This window comes from Oryctolagus cuniculus, chromosome 13 (genome assembly GCF_051225735.1).
Source record: "Oryctolagus cuniculus isolate XC-2025 breed Fujian yellow rabbit chromosome 13, ASM5122573v1, whole genome shotgun sequence".
In the NCBI taxonomy this organism is placed as follows: Eukaryota; Metazoa; Chordata; class Mammalia; order Lagomorpha; family Leporidae; genus Oryctolagus; species Oryctolagus cuniculus.
Window position 1 is genome coordinate 30251250 of NC_142879.1, and position 27015 is coordinate 30278264.

Below are 27015 nucleotides of genomic sequence, written 5' to 3' on the forward strand. Positions count from 1 at the left end.
AGGAACATCTATCTGAAGGAACACCTGTGCAGCCCCCGAGAGCCGGCCTGCCGGTGGTGTGCCGCTCCCCTGCGGAAGTGGGGAAAGTGGCCAGGGGGAACCGCCCTTCCACGGAGGTGGAAGGGACGGTAGCCAACCCGGGAAGAACCAGCAGCAAACCCGGGGAGGGCTGAGCAGACGAAAGAACAACGCAGGGTCCTGTGTCGTTCCTCCACGAAGACGGGGAGCGACATAATGGTGCCGTGACTCGGATAGGAAACCTAGGCAGGGTTTAGTGTCGTTCCTCCATGAAGAGGGGGAGCGACATAATGGTACCGTGACTCGGATAGGAAACCTAGGCAGGGTTTAGTATCGTTCCTCCACGAAGAGGGGGAGCGACAGGGTTAAACCACCTCCTGCGATATCAGTATCCTATGTCAGAGTACCCGTTCAATTCCTAGCTGCTGTGTTTTGGATCTAGCTCCCTGCAACACATGCCTGGGAAGGCAATGAATTATGGCCCAAGGACATTGGTCTTCCATTCACAAGGGAGACCAATATGGTGTTCCTGGCTTCTGGCTTTGGCCTGGTCCAGACCCAGGTGTTATGGGCATTCAAGAAGTAAGCCAGCAGATGGAAAATCTCTCTCTTTAAAATAAATAAATAGGTAGATAGATAGATAGATAGTCTTTAAAAAAAAAACCAGTATGGTACTAGTACAGAAACAGATGGATAGACCAATGGAACAGAATTGAAACACCAGAAATCAACCCAAACATCTACAGCCAACTTATATTTGATCAAGGATCTAAAACTAATTCCTGGAGCAAGGACAGTCTATTCAATAAATGGTGCTGGGAAAATTGGATTTCCACGTGCAGAATCATGAAGCAAGACCCCTACCTTACACCTTACACAAAAATCCACTCAACATGGATTAAAGACCTAAATCTACGACCTGACACCATCAAGTTACTAGAGAACATTGGAGAAACCCTTCAAGATATTGGCACAGGCAAAGAATTTCTGGAAAAGACCCGGGAGGCACAGGCAGTCAAAGCCAAAATCAACTATTGGGATTGCATCAAATTGAGAAGTTTCTGTACTGCAAAAGAAACAGTCAGGAGAGTGAAAAGACAACCGACAGAATGGGAAAAAATATTTGCAAACTATGCAACAGACAAAGGGTTAATAACCAGAATCTACAAAGAGATCAAGAAACTCCACAAAAACAAAACCAACAACCCAATTAAGAGATGGGCCAAGGACCTCAATAGACATTTTTCAAAAGAGGAAATCCAAATGGCCAACAGGCACATGAAAAAATGTTCAAGGTCATTAGCAATCAGGGAAATGCAAATCAAAACCACAATGAGGTTCCACCTCACCCCGGTTAGAATGGCTCACATGCAGAAATCTACCAACAACAGATGCTGGCGAGGATGTGGGGAAAAAGGGACACTAACCCACTGTTGGTGGGAATGCAAACTGGTCAAGCCACTATGGAAGTCAGTCTGGAGATTCCTCAGAAACCTGAAGATAACCCTACCGTTCGACCCAGCCATCCCACTCCTTGGGATTTACCCAAAGGAATTTAAATTGGCAAACAAAAAAGCGGTCTGCACCCTAATGTTTATTGCAGCTCAATTCACAATAGCCAAGACCTGGAACCAACCTAAATGCCCATCAACAGAAGACTGGATAAAGAAATTATGGGATATGTACTCTTTAGAATACTATACTGCAGTAAGAAACAACGAAATCCAGTCATTTGCAACAAAATGGAGGAATCTGGAACACATCATGCTGAGTGAAATAAGCCAGTCCCAAAGGGACAAATACCATATGTTCTCCCTGATCGGTGACGACTGACTGAACACCAAGAGGGAAACCTGTTGGAGTGAGGTGGACACTATGGGAAACGGTGGCTTGATCAGCATAGCCCTGATTGTTAATGAACAACTTAATACATTATCCCTCTTGGTAGTTTTTTTATCTGTTCTACTTAATATGACTGGTTTAGATCTGTAATTGATGCACAGTTATTCTTAAGTGTTGAAAATTAACTGAAATGTGATCCCTGTTGAACATGGTGGTGGGAATGGGAGAGGGAAGAGATGTATAATTTGGGACATGCTCAGGCTGACTTGCCCCAAGTGGTGGAGTTGGAAGCATACCAGGGGATTCCAATTCAATCCCATCGAGGTGGCATGTACCAATGCCATCTCACTGTTCCAGGTGATCAGTTTCTGTTCACAGTTGGTCATGGTGAAGGGACTGGGAGTCAAAGGGAGCACATAGACAAGTCTAGTACCTGCTAACGCTAACCGATGGAGTAAATAAAGGGGAGAGTGATCCAACATGGGAAGTGAGATACTCAGCAGACTCATAGAATGGCAGATGTCCTAAATAGCACTCTGGCCTCAGAATCAGCCCTAAAAGCATTCGGAGCTGGCTGAAAAGCTCATGAGAGTATTTCAGGCATGGAAAGCCAAGACACTCTGGCAAAAGATCTCTGCGAGTGAGATCCCAGTGGAAAGAACAGGTCTTCAAAGAAGGAGGTACCTTTCTCTGAAGGGAGGAGAGAACCTCCACTTTGACTATGACCTTGTCTAAACAAGATAAGAGTCGGAGAACTCAGAGGGCTTCCATAGCCTTGGAAACTCATGACTGGAGCATAGGGAGATTACTGATGCCATAGACAGGAGTGTCAATTGGTAAAGTCAACAACAGGAGTCACTGTGCACTTACTCCTCATGTAGGATCTCTGTCCTTAATGTGCTGTACATTGAGATTTAATGCTATAACGAGTACTCAAACAATATATTTCACTTTGTGTTTCTATGGGGGTGCAAACTGTTGAAATCCTTACTTAATGCATACTAAACTGATCCTCTGTAAAAAAAAAAAAAAAAAAAAAAAAAAAGAAGAAATTATCAATTCCCAACTTGACTCTCATTGGGATTAAACATGACAATAGGTCTGCTCTGATTTCATCATCATTTAAAAAAAATCATCTATTATTTTTCACTTTATGTTTCTGTGTGGGAGCAAACTGTTAAAATCCATACTTGATGTATACTAAGCTGATCTTCTGTATATTAAGATAATCGAAAATGAATCTTGATGTGAATGGAAGGGGAGAGGGAGTGGGAAAGGGGAGGGTTGTGGGTGGGAGGGACGGTATGGGGGGGAAGCCATTGTAATCCATAAGTCGTACTTTGGAAATTTATATGCATTAAATAAAAGTTAAAAAAAACAGTAAGTTTGACTCTATAAAGTAAATATCTGGAGTTACTCTAGATAGAAACTATCAGAATTGATTTGAAAATGCATGACACCTAGTTGGTTAAGTTGAAATTGTAAAATACCCACATATTTGGTGTCACGAGGAAAAATATCTCTCACTTTTCCTTGAGAATTCTGGACTCAAGACTAACATCATTTTCACTGTCTCCAACCTGCTGACCTGCTGTATAGATTTTTGGATTTCAGACTTCTCAGCCCCTACAAACACATGATCAAATTCTTTAAAACATCTCTCATTCTCTACAAAGAGCAATTCACTGACTTTCTTGCAGGATTGTCTCTAATTTTTCTGGAGAACCCTAACAGAACATTTTGGTAGCTCCCAAAAAGAAGACCCTATCTTGAGTGCAGCATATATTTAGGCTGTTCATCTAGTTAAGTGGGTGACCAGCCCACCAAAACCCTACTTGCATGAGAACTGGAAAGCAGCCTTCTAGGCACTGGCAGGTGGGGGTGGTAGTCATGGAAGGGAGGGAACACATCTGTGCATACTATTGCTCCAGATACATTTAAATATTGTAAGGCAACAGTTAAAAGGACCCAGCGGTGGGGGGGGGGGTGCCATAGCTCACTTGGTTAATCCTCTGCCTGTGGCGCCTGCATCCCATCCTGGTTGCTCCTCTTCCAGTCCAGCTCTCTGCTGTGGCCCGGGAAGGCAGTGGAGGATGCTTGGGCCCCTGCACCCATATGGGAGACCAGGAGGAAGCACCTGGCTCCTGGCTTCCGATTGGCGCAGCTCTGGTCGTAGTGGCCATTTGGGGAGTGAACCAACAGAAGGAAGACCTTTCTCTCTGTCTCTCTCACTGTCTAACTCTATCTGTCAAATAAAAAAAAAAAAAAAGGACCCAGCAGGATCCCGTTTTTATTGAACACTGGAAAACCTTTACGAGAATTCACCATGAAAGAAGCTGGAACCAGGGATGATACCCTAATTCGAAGGAGAGAGAGATCATTTCAATAACTTGGTGTTTGTTTACTCACATTCATGTGTGGAGTAAAGACATAAAGACCTATTGGGGGTGGGGGGAAGCCAGAGCTGTGACACAGTGGGTTAAGTCACAGCCTGCAGTGCCTGCATTCCATATGCATGTTGGTTCAAGTCCTGGCTGCTCCTCTTCCAATCCAGATCTCTGCTATGGCCTGGGGAAAGCAGTAGAAGATGGCCCAGGTCCTTGGGCCCCTGCACCCACGTGCAAGGCCCAGAGGAAGTTCTTGGATCCTGGCTTCAGATCAGCTCAGCTCTGGCTGTTGTGGTCATTTGCGGAGCGAAACAGCAGAATGGAAGACTTCTCACTCTCTCACTCTACCTCTCTCTGTAACTCTTTCAAATAAATAAAATGATTATTTTAAAAAAAGACCTATTGTGTTTAAGCTCTTTAAGATACTAGAATGCACTTAGCTATATTCTTTTGGGACTCACCTAAGAAAAAGCAACGAAAGGGTAGAAAACTACTCTTCCACTCCTACTCTTAACAGAAGGCATAGGATGTAGTTGTGACAGCCCTACTTGGCAGAGTAGTCCTGGTGCCCAGATAGTAGGGAACCCTGGCTGGGAACCTATTCTACCAGGCATCGCAGTGATAGAGACTCAGGTGCCTAGTGGAGCAAAACTGGAAGAGTAGCAGTGCTCCTAATGCCAAGAGATAAAGGTATTTATGCAAGGTGGGGCCATGGAGGTACTCAGTGGAGTAACTGTGAAACTCAGACAATTGGAGTCAGGCTTGATCTTAAGTGCAAGTGAGAAAGCCCATATGGATTCCCTAGAAATGCATGAGGATTAGTTTGTAGGGGGCAGGGATCATCTACAGCAGGGGAAGGCAATGAGCCAGTGAAATATGACTATTAGAACTAATGAGACTTATTTGTACATCCAGACTAATGGGATCTGAGAAAGTTTGAGATAAATCCATCTATATTTATCTATTCAACTATTCATTCGTCTTCTATCTATATTGACTTCAGGGTATAATCAATTGGGACTCATTATCTCAAATCTTGTGCTTAGGTTAAGGGCTCTGTAAATTTTTAAAGCATAGATTTAGAAAAGAAAGTAAAAACTGGTATGGTTTCTAGGCAATAAAAGAAACAGGAGAATTTGGTACATTTTCCCTTTTTATATAACCCCAGACAACCTTCTCTCCATTTCCTCTAAAAGAAACTCAAACCAATCTCTAAAACAAAAGAGAAAACAGCATAGATTAGAATAAGATAAAGTCATTGACTTTGAAGAGGGAAAACAAAAATCTGTTTGGGTAATAGCACATATATATATATATACATACAAATTATATTTTTACAAAAGTTGGGAAATAGGATATATATATATACACATACACACACATACAAAATATCTGAATCTAGGATTGCTTGGCCATATCCAAACACATCTGAAATATACATTAACATTCCATCTTGTTATAAATTATGGGAAGGCATTCATAACATAATTGTACAATTTGTTAACTAAAAATAGTGTTGATAAAGGTGATCATGGTCTTATTTTATTGTGATTTGCATGTTCCTAGTTTTTCAGGAACCTAGTTCTGTAAATTTTGAAGGTACTATATGGATGCATGTTATTAAAAAAAGCTAGTACTGCAAAGATTAAAAAATGAAAATCTAAAGTCTATGTCACATTCTCAGCTCATGGATCTTAAACTTCTGAGATAAGAGATTGACACAAATTGAGATTATGATAGATTTCACAGGCAAAGGTGGTATTAGCTGGTTCTGAGTATGATTAATAACCATTTAATCAATTTTATTGTTTTTTCTTTGATGTTGTTATTAAAGAAAGTTGAGATCCTTTACAAAAGTAAGAAGGCAAAACTTTAAATACTACTGGATGGTATAATGGTGTAGGGAACCATGACACAACAAAAACAAAACATAAGAAATCAGCCAACACTGAGTGTGAGTTTAGAGTCCTGATTTATATAAACATAAGTGAATTGCTAAAGCCTCGGAACTGTTTCCTGATGTGTTAAAAAATAGTATTAACTGTCCCATGTACATCTATAATTATTGTGCAGATAGTGTAAGACAAAAGGCCATAGAAGCATATTTTAAAGGAGAATGTATTACACAGAAACAGCCATTATCAAAAATAGCAAAAGCTATTTGATTGGTTTTTTAGACACCACTCTCATAACTTCTCCTAGACACTGGTAGTAAAATACTTTTTTGAATACTTATGTAGTGATCTAAAAGTTTTTTTTTTCAGCTAAATCAAAAAAACATAGTTTCTTGCAAAAAGAAACATACATAGTAAACCGAATACTCATATGAAGAAATAGAAGTTTGTCATTTTTTGTCACTCCACAAATATTTGCTGATCAACTACTATGTGCATCTTCTATGTGTTGAAGATGCTCAGAGGAGCCAGCATTGTGCTCAGAATGCTAAGCCACCACTTACAAAGTTGGCATTCCATTTTAGAGCACTGGTTCAAATGCCAGCTGTTCCACTTCCAATTAGGTCCCTGAGAAAACAGCCCAAATGGCCCACGTGCTTGGGTCCCCGTCACCCATATGGAAGACCCCAAATGGAGTTCCAGGCTCCAGGATTCTGGCTTGAGTCTGGCCCAGCCTCAGCCATTGCAGTCATTTGAGGATTGGACCTGCAGATGGAAAATCACTATCTGTCTCTTTCCCTTTCTTTCTGTCACTCTTTCAAATAAATACACTAAATCTTTTTTAAAAAGAAAAGGTGCTGGGGTCTCTCAGATAACAAGATGTACACAAGAAACTTTCAGTGATCTCCTGAATTGCACATTGCTCTGGGTTTCTTTTCTGAATTTCAAAGATGCTACATATTATTCTGTATAGTTTGTTATTCTATACCGGTGATGCTAAACCACTTTGTATTGCTTCAGAAAGTTACCAAATAAAATGATAAAACAAGCTGGGGTGAATATTTGTTAAATTATAAATTGTAGTGTTACCTCCTATTGTGGATACTGAACCACTTATAAGAACTAATTCAGGGGTGAATTAAAGTTTCACTGATTAATAATAAACTACAATGAGGACATTAGCATCAAAGTAGGTATAGACAGAAAACAATATTGGCGTTAACATTTTTATTATTATACTCGGCCCTAATGTTTTCAAGCTTTGAATGTTTTATCATATTACACTATAAGTCACAAAAAATCATGAGAGTATTGCTAAAATATAAATCCAGATATTCATGTGGACTCTATGCCCAACAAAGAGAGAAATAAATTAATATGTACCCATTTAATTTGTCTTATGGCAAACATCTTTCTTTCTCTAAATTATATTTGGTATAAAGCCACATAATCACTGAAATAATATGAATTTTGTTAGACCTTTCATGATAGTACTTTAACAAGTTTTGTATTTCTCTTCCTGACTCACATTCTGATATGCTTCTTAAATATTGTGATTAATGCTTGGTTAATGTTAGTATTTATGAATTTATTTATACCATGTCTTATAAAATAGCACAGTTATTTACAGAGATACAGTAAAATACACAAATATACAAAATATATATAAAATGAAAGGCAGTTTTTATAAAATGTTTCTTTCAGAGGAAGTTTCTCATAGATGCTATATTTGAGAAAGTTCTACCCGAAAGTTTGTTGGAGTTCACTTTGCACTAAATGTATGTAGCTTTATGAAAACCATTTAGCTGATTTATATTTTTAAAACCAAGCTTAACTGAATATCCATGATCTAGCTGAGGGGAAATCTCTTGAAATTATCTAGATAGTCTTTTTGACACCTAGTGTTCCAGCTTAATAGAATTCATGACTTGTATCCTCTTGATTTTTGCATAATAGAGCTACACAAGTGGCAGAAAGCGACTTTCTCATCTCCTTACCTGAAACAGATATTCAATAGATCTTCAAACATTTGCATATTTGGTAGTATATCACTAGGAGTTGCCAGACTTGTATACTCTTTCACCATAGAGAGATGGAAAAAAAAAAATAGGTAGGGCAACATAATATTATCATTGCAAAACAGCCTTTTAAAGTTGGGATGTATGAGACAAGCTTTCCTAACTCTACTGATTTTTTTTTTATTTTTTACTTTTACTCTTTCTCTTATTCTAGTTTAGAATGCAAGTGGGAAGTATAGTAAGTTTTTGGGTGGGATTTTCTGACATGCAATCATTTAAATTTGGACCCATTAACTAGTAATCATCCAAAGTTTTCAACTGACAATAAATCACGCATTTCATTTTTAAAATATGCACCAATATTTTGACTATAATTACATGGAATTACTTATTCACACTACTATTCTGAATATTTTATTTTATTTTTAAAGATTTTTTTTTTATTTGGGAGTTAGAGTTACAGACAGTGAGAGGGAGAGAAAAAGAGAAAGGTCTTCCTTTCTCTCCCCAAATGGCCGCAACAGCTGGAAGCCAGGAGCCAGGTGCTTCCTCCTGGTCTCTCATGTGGGTGCAGGGGCCCAAAGACTTGGGGCATCTTCTGCTGCTTTCCCAGGCCATAGCAGAAAGCTGGACTGGAACAGTCGGGACTAGAACCAGCTCCCATATGGGATGCCGGCGCCACAGGCGAAGGATTAATCTACTGTGCCACAGTGCTGGCCTCTATTTTAAATATTTTAAATAACTGATTTTTTACTGTAATATGATTGAAGGATGTTTAAAGTATTTAGAAAGCACCTCTCAGAGGTTCTGCTTATGAGCTTTACAACGGTCTACGTTGTACAGAGAAGCAGGAAGCCAATAGTAGCCGATGTATGCCTAGTACTGGGGCATATGTCTTTGCCTTGATATTGATAGCTTTAAGTCAGTCTCAGATAAAATACTGCATCTCTGAATAGTCCCACTAGTCTGGCATTTTGACAAATTCTGCACACAATGACATCTAATTTTTGCATAATTAAAAAAATCTATTCACTTCTTTCTGAAAACAATATTTATTGTTCTCCTACTCTGAATGTACATTTTTACATGTCTTCAGGATGGAACATCAAAGATACAGTTCCTGTCCTCAAGGAATGCATGATTTAGTAAGAAAGCCAATTAAATCAATCGATCAATAATTCTAGTAGACTGTGCTAAACAAAAGAGAGAGGGATACACAGAAAGGAAAACTGTAAACATGTGTCTACATGTACCAGGCCAATCTTTAGATACTACTATATTATTCTAGCTTCATTATAATACTCAATAAAGATGAATCAATGAACAAGTGAATGAAAGAACCACAAATCAACACTCATGAACAATTTTGTCCTAATATTCTTTAGGCTTTATTCCCCCAAAGGCTCACATATATAGATGTTAAATTTTTACCACCTTTATGAGCGATTCTGTACAATCACTACAATACATAGATCTACTGTGACGCACTGAGTGGTGTCCCTCCAAATCCCTGTGTTAAACGCTAATCCCCAGTACTTTAGGATGTACCCATTTTTGGATATAGGATCTTTAAAGAAATAATCAAGTTAAAATAAGGGCATAGAGATAGGCCTTAATCCAATCTCAGATATCATTATAAGAAGAGGAGATTTGGACACACAAAGAAACCAGAGATGTGTCTGCACAGAGAAAACACCACGTGAGGACACTGTGAGAGAGCAGGCATCTGCAAGCCAAGGAAAGAAGCCTTATCAGAAACCACACCTGTGGATGTCTTGATCAAGGACTTCTGCCTCCAGCACTGTAAGATAATAAACTCCTTTCCTTTAAGCCACTCAGCCCATAGTACTTGTCATGGCAGCCCTAGATAGCTAATATACCTAACACTTCTGTGAATGGATTAAAAGGATATACTATTATGTCCGTGTTAATTGAAACTTGGATGATATGAGATCATGCAGCTACAGTCATAAACATGCAGAACTTTACTGATTTGGAAAATTCTGTCCCCTCACTTATCCATATGACACTCTACAGACCTGTATTTTCCACATTTACCTCTCAGCTTGTCACTGCACATTACTAGACAGTTCCCATTTAAAATCCGGAGGCTTGCTTTAAATCTTAAAAACTGAAGCTAACATCTCAATGAGACATTTTAATTGACATGTTTTCCATAAGACTACATTGATAACGTGATGAAGCTATCTATGTTGTATTAATATTTTGAAGCCACTGAACATTATCAATCATTTAAAGAAATTTCCTATCATTTTATTTTAAATCTCTAGTTAAGATTTGTGATTTGGGAGTCAGAACACTATCTGAGTACCACAGTTGTAGTTCCAGTTATGCCATTAACTGGTTGTATGATTCCAGGCAAATCAAGCAAGTTTCAGAATCTCTATTTTCTCATCTATAAAATGGAGATTTTTAAACTGTTATACATAATTGGGTAATTTAAGGACTGTTAAGAGCTGGTACTGTAAAACTTTTGAAAGTATAAAATCAAGCAAATCATCAGAAAATATCTATTGTTGGTGTGATGAAAAGCTTTTTACATCTAAGGAAAGCACCTTGATGGAAAATATTTCTAGATTTGGCTATAAGTTTAAGGCAAAATTGCCTCCATTTAGAAATCTCTATAAAGTAAAACAATTTGACAGAAATAGAAAAAAATTGAATAATGATTCGATGCAAACAGTAAATATTCTCAATTTCTGTTAAAATATTCACAGAATAGAAAGAATATACTTTAATTAATGTAAAATATTAGGAAATTAAGTTTAAGCAATTAAAAATGCACATATACAAAATGTTTTCCATAGAACAATGTTGAGACTGCAATGTTTATCATGGAGAATTTTTAAAAATAATTAAAGTATTTTGATGAATTGTTTAAATATATTACAAATTATTACATAAAATACAGTTTAGCCACTTAAGGAATTACTTAGAAAATAATGATAATTCGATAATAAGCTCATTATATTATAAACTCGCGACTCATAGGTTCCATTAAGCTTACTACTGTGCTTTCTGAATTTCTTCGTGCATAGAAAATACATTTTCAAATATATATGTTGCATATGTACAAATAAATGGAGATGCTGCACTTAAGCTATTTAGACTTTTGCTATAAAACTAATACCAGGAGTGTAATGCATTGTTAACACCACTAGGAGGGTACTGGGATGATGTCCTAATGCCAGTAAAAAATACCAAAAGGAATGGCCTCCCTCAGTACAAAAACATAGAGGAAGAATCTAAATAGTGATTTTTTTTTTTACTTTGGAAGAGAAGTCATGCACTGACAGATCTGAGTATATAGAAAATACAAAAAAAAAAAAATAATCAAGAAAGTAGAGATTCAACTTTAGGAAAATAGATAAAATTTCAGGGAAATTCTCAAAAGAAAGCATACAGATATCCAGCAGAGTTGGGTGATTTCCAAGGATACATAATGATAAACAGCATTCAGACACACACTATATAAATATATATGTATATGCACACATGCGTTTCCAATATGCGTACAAATATATAGTACGTATGTGTGCATACATATGTACACATATTTTGCAAGGTTTGCCTTTGTTGACAATAATATTCTAATAATATTGGTAAGTGTGTGAATGATCCAAATGTTAGAACTGTAAGAGTTACTTTTTGGCATTGCTCCACAGGTCATCCTAAGTTCTTCTGGGGCTGCATCTTACTTTCTTGTCTTCTCCTATTAACCAAATGCTACCTCCTTCATGACAAAGTTGGGAAAATGATCCAAGATGGCACAATCAGAAAATGTCTTCAGTATTTTTCAACCTGGAATGGTTGTGAGGTTTCCGAGCCATTAGGGTATGAATTCAAAGTTACTGTTGACCATATTCCCAGTTCACAGAGAAAACCCACCTGTCTTAGGCAAAGATCAAATAGTTGGCATTCTATCACTGACAACTGAAAGTGTCAGGACTTGGGACAATTGAATATATTTACCTTATAACAAGAATGACTAATGTGTTTTTTAAGCATTCAAATCATCTAAGTTTTTAGCAATGAATAAAATCAAACATACTGTACCTGTCTGATTGAAGATTGCTATCCAGTACCTGTGCGAATGAAATGAATGCTTCTTTTTCAGTTTCAGTATTGACTTGACTGAGAGAAGCAATCTAAGCTTCCCTGGGTACTAATACTTTTCTATATAAGATACAGAGATACTGAATCAAAGAGAATTCATACAAATAACAAGTGGAATTTATCTGTTAGGGAACCAAAGGATCCATATAGACTAAAAACAATGAAAAATATTGACAAAAGAGATGAGGAAAGAGTATTTTGAATTTAATCTCCCCTATTCATTTCTTCTTATATAGCCAATGTAAGTTAATTCCCCTGGTACCTCTGATATCTGTGTACTGGGTTTGTCTCCAAATCATTTACAACCTTATAGGCTTTACTATCTCGCTGCCTTTATTTTTAGAGAAAGGACACCATAATCATCTGAGAATGCAGGGTCTGCAAAAGGTACTCTCCTATCAGGATGGCTAAATTTCCTTAATCGGATAGAAAGACAAAGACTAAGCTTATCCAGATGTGGTTTTATAATGACGTCACCAGGCTTTACTCCATATTTGAGGTCCTAAAATATACAGTTTTAGGCTTAATATCTCCAACAAGGTTAATGGAAATCTGTACCAAGGGTAAATACTTTAGCAGATTGTGTCATCAGGAAATATTTAAACACTATTTAAAAGGATTTAAAATAAGCAGATTTTATTTTACACTGACAAATGCACAGCAATATAATACAATAGAGCTGTTAACAAATAAACATAATGCTTTCCTCTCCTCTCCTCTTTGTTCTTTGCCATCTGTACTGTTAAGTCCAATTAGCTTCTTGCCTTAAAGTTCTAACCTACTTGTCCTTTTGCCTACCCAGTGAAGAGAGCTAGACAGGCTATGCTTTGACTATTCTGAAGTAATATTTCAACTATTTATTTCCTAAACACTAATTAGTTTATGCTGTTTCCCTATTGAAAATCTTTCTATGGTTCTTCATTGCATAAGAGCAAAGTTCAGCCATCTCAAGGTACTTTAGCACCACGGGTGATTTGACTTCCACCTGGCCACTCACTACTGAACGCTTACCCAGGGAAGCCCAGCCATATTAAATGGTGCCCTGTTTAATTTTCACAAAATGCATTTCTGTAGCACTATGTCTGTTGATTCTTTTCCCTCAGCCCTTAGGTATCTTCAGTTCTAAAACTCTGCTCGAACATTCACTTCCACTTTAGCTTCCAGGTGGAATTAACCACCTCTTTCATGGTTCCCACACCTGTTCCCGCACTCGCCTTAGGCTGGATGGTTTTCCTTATTTTATTTTATTTTTTTAATTTTTTTACAGGCAGAGTGGACAGTGAGAGAGAGAGACAGAGAGAAAGGTCTTCCTTTTCCATTGGTTCACCCTCCAATGGCTGCCACAGCCGGCGCGCTGTGGCCAGCGCATGGTGCTGATCCGAAGCCAGGAGCCAGGTGCTTCTCCTGGTCTCCCATGCGGGTGCAGGGCCCAAGGACTTGGGTCATCCTCCACTGCACTCCTGGGCCACAGCAGAGAGCTGGCCTGGAAGAGGGACAACCAGGACAGAATCCAGCACCCGACCGGGACGTGTGCTGGTGCCGCTAGGTGGAGGATTAGCCTATTGAGCCGCGGCGCTGGACGGCTGGATGGTTTTCTATTTAGTTCTATCTTTGTGTCTATGCAATCAACCTGGGAATGATTCAGAGGGAATACTAAAGCATGCTCTCTTTGTCATATATGTAATGTCTAACCCTCAATATATGTTGATATTCAACAAATGTTTCCTGAATTAGATTGAATATAGACTTACTTACAGATTTGTTACATTAAGATCTTTATTGTAGCAATAATTGTATTATTTCTGCAACTAATTGCATGTGTTGATCATATACTTTCACAAAAGCACTATTCTAATTATTTTTACAGCATTACCCTAAATCTCTGAAATAATTACTGCAATCCCTCTTATACCAAGAAACTAGGCATAGGAAAGTAACATGGAAGGGAGGAGCCACATCTTCGTGATTTTGCCTCTGAACTGAGAGGTAGGAAGAATTCAAAGAACGACTTGATGATTTTCACCTCTATGCAATTCCTCTTGAGTGTGAGTGGAACTGGTGAATTTAGTGTGCTATCCTCTCATTATCTCCCTTTGTATGGCAAAAATGAGAGGCCCCACCTAATTGCAAATCCTTAGATAGCTTGTCCAGTTGGTGATAGATGCCAGAGACACAAAACATCAAATCCAGCTAAGGTTCTCTGAAATGGACAGGGCCATGCAAAATGACAAGAATGGCCTGTAGGATTGAGAGCAGTCCCTGGCCAGAGCCAGAAATGAAAGGGACATCTCAGAATTGCCACTATATGGAAGTGGACTCTAACAACAATCTGAATGAGTGTAGAAGGAAATTCTTCCCCAGAGCTGCCAGATGAGAGCTCAAACTGCCCAAACACTTGATTTTGGCCTTGTGCAGGCCTAATGAAGAGCCCAGTCAAGCCTGTCAAAAGTTCTTACATATAGAATCGTGTACTAATAAATGGACCTTGCTTTAAGCTGATTACTGCATCTCTTTTAGTCAGATGTAGACATGAGGTTCAGTTAAAGCCACTGGAATGTAAGCAGAAGTGACCCTCACTTCCAGACCTGGCCCACAAAGATCCCCAACAATGAGCCTCCCCTCTCTCCTCATCCGCAGTAGCAGTACAGGTAACTCCAGAGAAACCTCAGCACCCATGTGTTCAGTTTGCAGGAGTGGAGTACCACTTTTCTGCCAAGGGCCCTGTGGGATATTTATAACATTATTCTCAGCCCATACAAAATTATTAACTTACAAATTAGCCTGCTATACATTTATTGAATTTCAAGTCTTGCCTTTGGCTGCCTTGGCAGGTCCAGATGGAATAATTCTGTGGGCCATATATGGTCCATGGGGTGGATGTCCCCCACCCCTGATCTAGGTTTACCCTAGCTAATACAGAAAAGGTTTCATGAAATCTGAGAACTCAGGGAAGACCCATGATCTAGCCGCATAAAGGACTGAAAAGAGCACTCCTGGCAGAGAAAACAGCAAGCGTATAGGTCTGGAAAGAGGAAAAGGCTTGGGCACAAGGCTCCCCACCCCCTTCTCTGTGGTAGTCACCATTTCCCATGGTAAACTGCAGCCCAAAAATATTAAATGAAATAAAAAATAAGAATGGGAAAGGGAGAGGGAGGAGGAAGAAGGGTGGGAGTAGGCGTGAGAGGGAGGTAGGGGGTAAGAATCACCATGATCCCAAATTCGTATACATTAAATGCATGAATTTTATATTCTTGAAATAAAATTTAAAAAATAAAAATATTTATAAAAAATTCCAGAAATAAACAATGTATAAGCTTTGTAGAACTTTTATTATACTATACCAGTATAATTTTTCTATTTTATTATTTATTAGAGTTAATCTCTTACTAGACTTAATTTATAATTTATTACAGGCATGTGTACATAGGAAAAAATAGTATATATAAGTTTTCATTCTATCCATGGGTTTTGGTATCCACTGTAGATCATGGAACACATATCCTCTACTGATAGGGGGACAAATTATATTTCAAAAATCAAAAAAGACCCAGAAAAAAAGTCAGAATAGCACCATAGAAATAAACAAGAATTAGGAGACCAATATGAGCCAGTTAAAGTAGGTAATTATCAAACAATGAATGTTACATGCCAACATAAAGAGTTTCAATTTTAAGAGTGGATATGAGGGATGAAGGAGAAGTAATGGGAGATTAAATCCAAGTTTTTATTTTGGGCACAGGCAGATCAATGCTATTCTTTCTTAGGATGGCAAACTCAAGAACATGATCATATTGATGGTGCATGGCAAACACAGCTATTCTGTTTCAGATGTGTCTGCAAGCCAAGGAGGACAAACGATGGCCAGCAAACTACCAGAAGCTAGGACAGACTTGGGACACATTCTCCCACATAGCCCATAGCAAAAACCGACCCAGACAACACCTTGATCTGGGACTTAGCCTTTAGAACTGTGAGGCACACAACTTCTGTTGTTTATCATCCCTTGATATGGTAGCCCTAGCAAAATAATACAAGTAGCTTAACCAATAAATATATGGATTTGCTATGTATTGACTGATTAAAAGAAAAATTCTAAGAAGCTATAATAGCCTACCTTATAAAAACTGCTTATAATGTTTGGCATATTTATTATATCTGAATTGTGCAGAAGTTATTTACTATAAATCACTAATTTACTTATTATTTTAACAACTTAATTCAGTTCAATTCAAATCAATAAGCGTTTAAGGGATACTGTGTCCTTATTCCTATAAACACAATAGACATAGTGTAGGTACTATGGGGATTATGAAAATGAGTACAAATTGATGTGACTATACCCAATATAAGTATAGTCTTATTTTGAATCAATGTTTACCTCTTATAAATTAATATTGGAAGAAAGAATATATTAAAATGGCAAATGTATAGGGAAATTATATGGAAGCACCTGTGAATCGAAGAAAAATGTGGGAATTGAGATACATCATCAAATATGTATAATATTTTAGTAATACTATGAAAGATAACATACTTATTACTGGTTGGAAGGAAATGAATAAATAATCAAATGAATTAAAATATCAAAATGATGAATAAGACAAACTAGAAGATAAGTTTTGACTGGTAGATGCAGTCACATTCTTGAAATGTCCTTCCCTTACATCAATTTAATGACATATATTAAAATTGGGGAAAAACACTATAAAAATGCTGATTTCTAATATTAAAACTACAGACTCTTTTTTAAAAAAAAATTTATTTATTTATTTATTTTGACAGGCAGAGTGGACAGTGAGAGAGAGACACAGAGAAAAAGGTCTTCTTTTCCCATTGGTTCACCCCCCAATGGCTGCTGCAGCCGATGCGCTGCAGCCAGCACACTGCACTGATCCGAAGCCAGGAGCCAGGTGCTTCTCCTGGTCTCCCATGCGATTCAGGGCCCAAGCACTTGGGCCATCCTTCACTGCACTCCCGGGCCCCAGCAGAGAGCTGGACTGGAAGAGGAGCAACCGGGACAGAATTCGGCGCCCCGACTGGGACTAGAACCCGGGGTGCTGGCACTGCAGGCTGAGGATTAGCCTAGTGAGCTGTGGTGCTGGCCTATAGAGATTCTTAAAAGTGGAAAATAATCCCTCAAGGAAAAGAAAATACTAGGAAAATAATCACTATTAATACTTTGCTCTATGTCCTTACATAGACATGTGTATATGTATAATATACACCCATATATGTATATATATACAAATATGTGTATACATATACATATTTTGCTAGAAGAGGCTCATGTGTTACATTCTAACAGTTTTTAATATATCCCACATTGCATATTTATCTGTGGCATCCAAAGCTATATCGTCACACAAGATTCTTTGTTGGACATTTTGAATAATTTGAGGAGGTGGGATAGACAATATACACAGGCCAGTGATTTCCTGCATTAGGAAATCACTTAGGGCTGGCACTGTGGTATAGTGGATTAAACCAGTGCTTGCAATGCCAGCATCCCATATGGGCTCTGGTTCAAGTCCCAGCTGCTCTTCTTCCAATCCAGCTCTCTGCTATGGCCTGGGAAAGCAGAAGAAGATGGCCCAAGTCCTTGGGCCCCTGCATCTGTGTGGGAAGACCCAGAGGAAGCTCCTGTATCCTGGCTTTGGATTGGCTCAGCTCCAGCCATTGTGGCCATTTGAGTGAACCAGAGGATGGAAAACCTCTCTCTCTCTCTCTCTCTCTCTCTCTCTCTCTGCCTCTCCTTTTCTTTTTGTGTAACTCTTTCAAATAAAATAAATAAATCATTAAAAAAAGAAACCACTTAAATGATGCATTTCTATAATTACTCCCAGATTTGGGTTTGCAATCTCTGATTTTACAAATCTTCTAGTGGCATTCTAAAGGCAGGGATTCAACAGTGACACTATCTTAGCAATTTACTCGAAGTCAGAAGGTTCAGGATATAGATACAGGAACACAAAAGACTCTTCCACTAATTCATTCTTCCTTCCACCTCCAAAAGAAGCCAGTGGGGTGACAAGAGAGAGCCTACTGTTTGACTCCACTCAGATTCAGTACAAAAATAGCAAAGATCATTGATGCTGTTGACAGGCAGGAAAAGCGGTCAAGAGTTGAGGGCACAAAACTGGGGACACCTGAAGATTCATTATCTTCTGCATCTTGACTTGGGTGCTGGCTCCGTAGTAGATGTGTTTAGTTTGTGAATATCCAACCACTTTTATGTCAGAAATTATAATTCAATGTAATAGCTTTTAAAATATAAATTAAAAATAATAGCACTTTTTACAATGCTCAAAACAACAGGTAGCTTCCATTTGTTAAGCTCTCAATAGGACACATTCCATCACTTTTCTCAGTATTTAACTCTGCCTTTTTAGTTGAATGGAGTTAGGTTAATATTCCTGTACAAATATTCAAATATAAAGTTACACATATTTTATTTCTTCAGTAACAGGTGCACTGTAGAAGCATCTTCGTGGAAGAATGATGCTTTGGCTGTATTGTTTATGATTAAGCATACTGATTGTTAAGTATTCTGTCCAAGTTATTTCATTTCATTTGATATTTTCTACATAAACATGACTTTTGAGGGAAAGTATCTGCTGTTGATTCAACCAAAGGTCTGATATCTAGGTACACCTTGAATAACTATTTTGGATTATTTGTTTATGGAGTTGTTAGATTCCTTTCCTAGCTTCAGTTTCCTTTAACTTTATACCATCAATGTTTCTTAGACCTCTCTTGATTTACTGCTCCATGTCTATGACATGAAAGGGTACTGTATGATTTCCTTAGTAACAGAGAAGCCAGATGACTCATGACAAAATCATGGTCTTACCTGAAAACCCTTGAATGCTCAGCTTTCTGAATATTTGGGCCAACAGTTTACAGCACAAACCCATTCACAGGAGTCCCCTTAGTAATATTATATTAGAGGATATTTTCAATGCATAGTATTGTGAGATTCAAAAATGAACATTTAAGGAATATATCTAGGTTAAGTGAAGTTTTATTTTGGTAAGAAAAGTACTGGAAATCATCAGTGTGAATGAATATAATTTAGCTGAAATTTGTAGAGTGTTGATAAGGTTCCTTATATGCTTGGTTAGAAGTGCCTAACCTTTAAATGCCTTTTATTGTGCCATAAGCAAATACAGCTTCTTATTCAATAAATTTCTCATTGTAAGACTTAAGTGAGTGGAAGGTTTACAATGAGCATTTCTATTTTGCTGTTCATATATGGTTCATCTTGACCTTGGCAAATGAGATAAAAAAAATTAACACTTAATTTGGTTAAAGATATAACTTATCACCTATTTGACTTCACTAGAAATTTTCTGCTTTTCTTCATTCTTCCCTCCCTCTCTGCTACCCTAATTTCTCTGCTCTTTTCTCCTCTCCCTTCCTTTATCCTCCCTTTCTCTATTGATCCCCTCTCTTCCCTTCCACCCTCTCTTCCTTTCTCCCCTTTCCTCTACCTTCTCCCCTCCCCCTCCCCTCTTCTCCTCTGCTCTCTCTCGCTGGCTCTCTCTCTAACACACATACTCACATACTTCTTACATTGCCGTGAGCCACATCTTACTGCCTCTCTTGTTGATAGAAGCCCAGATCATAATGGAATAGCAATGGGAAGATGTTAGCAAAGGCACTAGAAATCAGCCACCCTTATTCAATCCTAAAACTACTACAGATTAATTACACAGCATGGTTTGGTGTCAAAGTTCTATTTTTTTATTTTTTTTACAGAGTCCCCATTGGTCTTCCCTTTTTGAAGTTCTAGTAGTCATCAACAGCAAATGGTGTAGGGTGAGTTAATAAAAAAAAATTCATGTTAAAAAAAAAAACTATTCTGAGGCATCACTCTTTCCTTCACAGGTAGCACAACTCACACAAACTTCCTTAACTTCCTTGCTGTGTTCCTCATATACTTTTCCCAATTACCACCATCTCACTGTTCTTTTTTCTAAAAACTTTGTAGACTTTTCTGAAACATCTCACAAACTTCTTAAAGATTGCCAGTTTCTGGTAGGGTGCTCATTTAAAATGAGAATGATCTGGTTGGCTACAGTTTGGATAGTCATCATCAATCAGGATGCTATCTGGCCTGAACTTGGAAACAATCCTGGTATGTTGAACAGTCTCAGAAAGAGCTTTCTTTTTTCTGCCTATTTATGAACATAGAGTATACACTCATCTTTAATGGCCCACAATAGCTCTGCTAGTGATATCAATACAGGTCCCTCAATCTTTCAATAATGTTTTTAATCATAAGCTTTAAAGCACAATTGTTTTTACCTCGAAAATCTTAAAAATCTGTTATGGGGCAGAAATAAGAGATTAATGGAGATCTTGCAAAAAAAGATAAATGGCACCACCAGAATACCACAAAACAGGGGAAAAATTAATTGAACCGATACTTTTGATAAATATTTATTTTTTGCAGAAGAAAAATGCATACTAGTTTAAGCTGTCATTATACTAACCTACATCCTATTTTTCATATTATTAGTAATACATAATGTGGTAGTTTATATTCAAAAATAAAACTAGAATGTATATACCTCATGTATTTATCCAGAAATACACCAAGGTTACTATGGTTACGAAAAATCCATTACCTTTGAATACAGAATGAAAAAGTTTGACTTAAAGTGTGTGCTATTTATTATAGCAAACATCAACAGCCTTCGGGAGGTTCTCTAACTGGATTCATTTTTCAGTGTCAGAACTGACCCACCATACTACTTGCTTATGGCCTATGCAAGGCAAAAAATTTGAACTGTATGCATTTTTAAATATATTTTGTACTAACTCAAGGTGCAGGAATGCCTTTGACTTTTAATGCTTCATATTTAAGAGAAAGAAAAAAAAATTCCATCCACCTAGATGGCTAAGTGGCTTCTGAATTGAAATGCATTCACTTTTATCCATACTACCATGGCAGCAAGATGCATTTGCTAAGCACAACGGGAGAACATTGGTACTATGTGGAGACCTAAAAGGAAACTACAAGTGGAGGAGGAGTGAGGAAAAAAATGTTGACACCTTGAATATTTAGGAGAGGACATTAAGCTGTTATTAAGGAAGTTTTTGATAGTACAGAGGGCTAAGGGTTTTAAATATGCAGCTGATTATAACCAGCAAAAACAAAGTATGAAGCACAGCTCCTGAAGGCAATTCAGAATTATCTCTTTCCCTTATTAAGTTTTTGCTTATCAAGACTGATTGGATGAATTAAATAAAGGATAAATGGCTAATAATCATACATAAAGTAGTCAGTATAACAAGCAGTTAAAATGCAAATAAAAATAAAATATTTTCTCACTTGTGAAATTGTCTAAGATTTAGGATTGTAACATTCATTGCTAATAACTTTTTTTTGAAATACTGTGACAATATATATCAATGTATTCTGTAAAAGTTCATTATTTCTGACTTAACTGTTCCCTTATAGGAACCTAGCAAATAAATTATTTATGTATAATATTTGTCATAACGGTTAAAATAGGGATAAATTAGGAACTATTTTCAGGGGCCAGCATGGTAGCATAACAGGTCAAGCTACCACCTGTGATGCCGGCATCCCATATGGGTACAAGTTTGAGTCCTGGCTGCTCTATTTCTCATACAACTCCCTGCAAATGCTCCTGAGAAAACAGTGGAAGATGTCCCAAATCCTTGGACCCCTGCCAATCATGTGAGAAACAGGGGTGAAGCTGCTTCCTGATCTTGGCTTGGACCAGCTCTGTCAGTTGTGGGCATTTGGGGAGGGAACCAGCAGATGGAAGATCTCTATCTTTCCCTCTCTGTCTTTGTAACTCTACCTTTCAAATAAATAAAATAAATCTTAAAAACAAAACTTGCTTCTTCATGGTTAAATACATCAATGTAATCTATAAAATGAAATATATTATTAAAATATTTCACAACAGTTTTAGAAAAGTGTTTAATGTTGGAGAATAGTCATAATAAGGGACTAAATAAGGATGCAAAATTGTTTATAGGTTATAGTCCAATGTTGTTACAAAGAATAAAATACCAACAGGAATTACATCAAATATTAAGAATATTATCAGGCTGGTGCTGTGGTGCAGTGGGTTAAAGCCCTGACCTGAAGCGCTGGCATCCCATATGGGTGCCGGGTTAAGACCTGACTGCTCCTCTTCCAATCCAGCTCTCTACTATGCCCTGGGAAAGCAGTAGAAGATGCCCCAACTCCTTGGGCCCCTGCACCTGCGTGGGAGACCCAGAAGAAGCTCCCGGCTCCTGGCTTCAGATCAGCACAGCTTTGGCCATTCCAGCCATGTGGGGAGTGAACCAGCGGATGGAAGACCTCTCTCTGTGTCTCTACCTCTCTCTGTAACTCTTTCAAATAAATAAAATAAATTTTTAAAAAAGAATATTATCTGTATGGTGAGATTATCAGGTATGAGATATCTGTGTGTTTAACTTATCTTCAGAAAACATACAGTACTATTATACTTAAAGAATAGTATTAACTGTCTCCCTCATCTAGTTCACAGTATCTTCATCTCTCAGTCTTTCTCTGAAATACAGTTCAGAAGTATGCAGATCCATTTTAGGGACCCTAAACTGCCACTATTCTTGAAACCAACAGATCTCGTGAATAAAAGTTTCATCCACAAACCACTACAGCACAGAAGGGCCAGCAGACCAGATGCTGTGGCAGAAAGACAAGCAATGAGTACCAACAGCACTGTAGGTACAGATCATGTTGAAACATGGCACAGATCAACAGTGTCCATTTCAATGATTAGAGTGTTTCCTTCCAGCATTTTCCTTGACTGGTTTTAGATAGAAAGATTCTCTTTCCCACTCTGTCTTTTCTGTGAGTCCTAGTGGACAGATTAATTTTGGACATATAAAGACCTGAATTTAGTGTAAATTAGGTATAAAATCTGAAGAGTATAAAGGGTTCTTAAAGCCTGTATTATTCAATTCTTCACACAATTTGGGAATCTCTGGAAAAGTCAGCATTCAGCCAGTGCTGCAGTAGAAAACGAATTCTTTATGGTACTATTAAGGACTGAATTGTGACCCCCATACACCCAAAATTTATATGTTCAAACCCTAACCCTCAAAATAATTATATTTGGAGATAGGACCTTCAAGGAGGCGATTAAGATTGAATGAAGTTGTAAGAGAAGAGACCTCATTGGATCTGATTTCTGTCCCCTGTAGGAAGAGGAAGTGACACCACTGTGTGCAGGAAGGATCCTGTGAAGGTGGAATCTGCAAGACAAGGTGGGAGGTCTCCGGAGCAACCAAACCTGCCAGCACCTTGATCTTGGACTTCAGTCTCTTGACTGAGAGAGAAAAAAATCCCGTTATTTAAGCCTTGCAGGATGTGCAATTTTGTAGGGCAGCCCCAGAAGATTAATACAGGATTTCTGGGGTTTATAATTAGGCTCCTGTCTGTCTTTCAGAGTTATGGTGAGGAAAAATAAAATGAGTTCAACAAGCAGAAAGTAGAAAAGCGTGAATCTGAGACTAGATAGATCTACATTTGAATTGGTTGCTGCAATTGCTGATTAGATTTGTCTTTGCTGATTGGGTTTAGGTCTTAGTTTTGCTAGCTAGAATATTAGAACAATTATGTCCATCTATGGACTCTTATTATCTTTCTAGGCTTAGTGCCAATGCTTACTCATGAGCTATTTATGGATGAAAACACCAAAATGTTAGGTGCTTATGAAAAGTGAAGAAGGCCATGGGAAAAAAATGCTCTGGCTGATACTGGAGATATGCTCTTCATAAAACACATAAAGATTGAAAACTATCAAAGAATATACTGCCACCATAGCAAGAAAAGGTGGTTATAGGCATTTTTAAAATATTTCACTTTCTTTAGTTTATAGGTGGGGCATACACTGTACTAATCTACAATGGTAGCATTTACCATTGTGTCACACACAATCCATTTGATTCAATCAAATAAAATACAGCATTTCCAATTGTTTTGTAGCTGGTATCAGAAATCAACATGAATTCTTGCCTCCCATCCTTCCCACGATGCTGTTTTTCTAGCTTCTCACAATGTCACCTTCCACCACTTGCACATTTTACAAATAACCTTGGTCCATACTTTGAGACCTGCTACCAGCTGCACTATTTCCCTCAGGACCAAGGAAGCATTTGATCTGCACATGGAAAGGATGTTGGTTACTTTTCCACTGATTTCCTCTGTCTTCTGTCTTGCTTTCTTCCATACCCACCTCCCCTAGTCTCTGTCAGTACAGTTGCCTTTTTCTAGCTTGTTTCATTATTCTCAGGGGTCATCTGACTTCATTCATTTGTTCCTCCAACACTGTTTATTGGCTGCTCACTCTATGATAGGTCTTAGAGGTGCAGGAATAATTATGACAGTCAAGGGTATGTCCATATGATGCTTGTAGCTTAGTAGGGCAAACCAACAAGCAAACAAGCAGCAGTATTCAAGACAACATAAACAAAATAAGTGAAGGGGGTGATACCAAGGAATTCTGTGAGCACACAGGGGCATGCCTAAGTCATACTTTAGAAGTCAGAGAAGGCTTTGCAGAAGTCATGTCCATTCTAGGCCTAAGAGTGATATGATATCCCATCATGCACAATGATCTTTCAGTACCATAGAAGTGCTCTGTGTAATGCAAATATCATGTTGATTCTTTGATTTCATTATTTCTGAAAGAATTTCTGAGCCTATAACCTTTAATTCTGCTAATGCCATTAGAGGTACTTAGGGTGAGAATAATCTATTTTTTTGGTTTATAATGCAAATTCTGTTGTTCTATTGGAAGTGACAATTGTAACTTCTCTTTACTGAGTGCTAACAACATATTACATGTTTTCTATATACTCTAAGTTCTTCCAAGTCCTGAAAAATGTAGGTAGTCCCATTTTCCAGATTCAGAAAGTCTCAGAGAAGTTGAAAAGTAACTTGTTGTAAGACCACAGTCTCTTCAGCACAAATTGCTCATTACTGTGAGCCTACCACGTCACAGGCTGTGTGACCTAGAGTAAGTTACTGAACTCTTCTTTGTCTCAGTTTCCCCCCTTACAAATGAGGCTATTAACAAAATCTACCACGCAGAAGAAATGTCCTATTTAATAAAGACAAATAAAATATAGGAGTAATAGTCCTTGTCTATTTAAGGTTCTCAGACAACAGAGACAAGAAAAGGTCAACCTCAGAATGCAACCAGATGAACACATGGTGCTGTGCACAAATGCCTCATCCTGGCACCTGTGTGCGTCCCTCTGATGCTGAGAGTACTAATACAGGAAGGCCAGTGTCTGGCCAATTCCCTGTTATGACCTTAGTACATGGCATTAATGCGAATGAGTGAATACATAAATAATTAATTTTACCTCTATCTCCAACTTGTTGTGACCTTTCACGAAGAACTTAATATTTCTAGGTCTTAGCTTTTTCATCAATGCTTGATTAATAAAGTCTCATCTGAGAGTCAAATATAATTCTTAGAGTAATAAGAAATATATAACCATGATAAAGATTATACAAATATAAACATAGTACAGATACCAGAAAGCATGCATAATCCAGGCCTCTTTTGTTTTGAAAGTTTTTCAACAATTTACCTCATTTGACTGAGGTGTTGTTATACTTTATAATAGGATCTGGGCACATTTACTATATTTCTTTTATAATGGGCTAAAATTCAGATCACACTGAGTCCTGATTCTGTGCTGTAAGATGATTCTATGCTCTGAGTATTTGACAGCAGGCAGCCCATGTGGCTGTGGAGCATATTCCCAGTAACAAACTTGATGCAAAGGGAGACAGTGAGTGTGCCTCTACTTTAATCTCATCATCTGTAGAAGGCAGAGCAGTTGTGTGCCAAGCTCTTTGTATTCAAGTATTCCCAAGGCTCCTTCCAAAGCATTTTAGAGGGAAGGATTTAGGTCAGGAAAGTGGAATCCATAGTGGAGAACATGACACAGGACAACAGCCCTCAGTGAAGGGAGAAGGAGACAACATGAGCGACTTCCCATTTATTCCACTTTGGCTCCACCGAAGTCTAATATGACCATGGAAATCTTTCTATTAGAATGGTTAACAGGAGAGGAAAATACAAAACTCAATTTCAAAAATCATGCTGTCAGATAACCATAAATGAAAGTTCTCTAGTACACACACACATAAGCTATAACTATTAACTGATAATGATGGAACACTTACCTGTGACTGTGTAGTTCTGTCCACTGCCTGAATAGACCAGATTCCCATCCATGTACAGGGAGTACTGAGTTATGATACCATTTGCTTTTTGCGGTGGATTCCAGGAGAGTAACAAAGAATTGGGAAGGGATTTGGCTACTGGTGGCTGAACCTCTTGTGGGGCTGTGGGGGAATAGGAAGATTTATAGAGTCTAATTTTAGTTTACTTTTCTAACTTAAACTTTTCAGGCCCAAACCAATAAATCATGGGATAAACCTGAAATCTCATGCATGGAAACGTTCCTGATTCGTGGGCAGTGTATCAGTAATTGCATTAGGAACAATGCTAAATAACTGTCCTGAATTTATGAGAATTTGCATTGGTGATGGATGGGGAATACTTAAAACTAGTTCACTTGACTGATATTTGTGTTGCTTCATCAAAAGTATTATTAAACCATAATCTCTACATGGGGATGTGCCTAGTGAAGCAAATTGAGCAGGTACAGTTTCTGAGCCTTGGG

At 38.0% G+C, this 27015-nt stretch overlaps 1 protein-coding gene across 1 annotated transcript in view; it reads right to left on the reverse strand.

The window, feature by feature from the left end:
* The window catches only part of USH2A (usherin), an 870853-nt gene that overhangs the window by 402932 nt on the left and 440906 nt on the right, over positions 1–27015 (reverse strand). The window contains exon 33 of the mRNA XM_089312189.1: positions 26513–26674. Within this exon, the coding sequence (XP_089168315.1) occupies positions 26513–26674 (162 nt within the window). The remainder of the gene's footprint in view (positions 1–26512; positions 26675–27015) is intronic.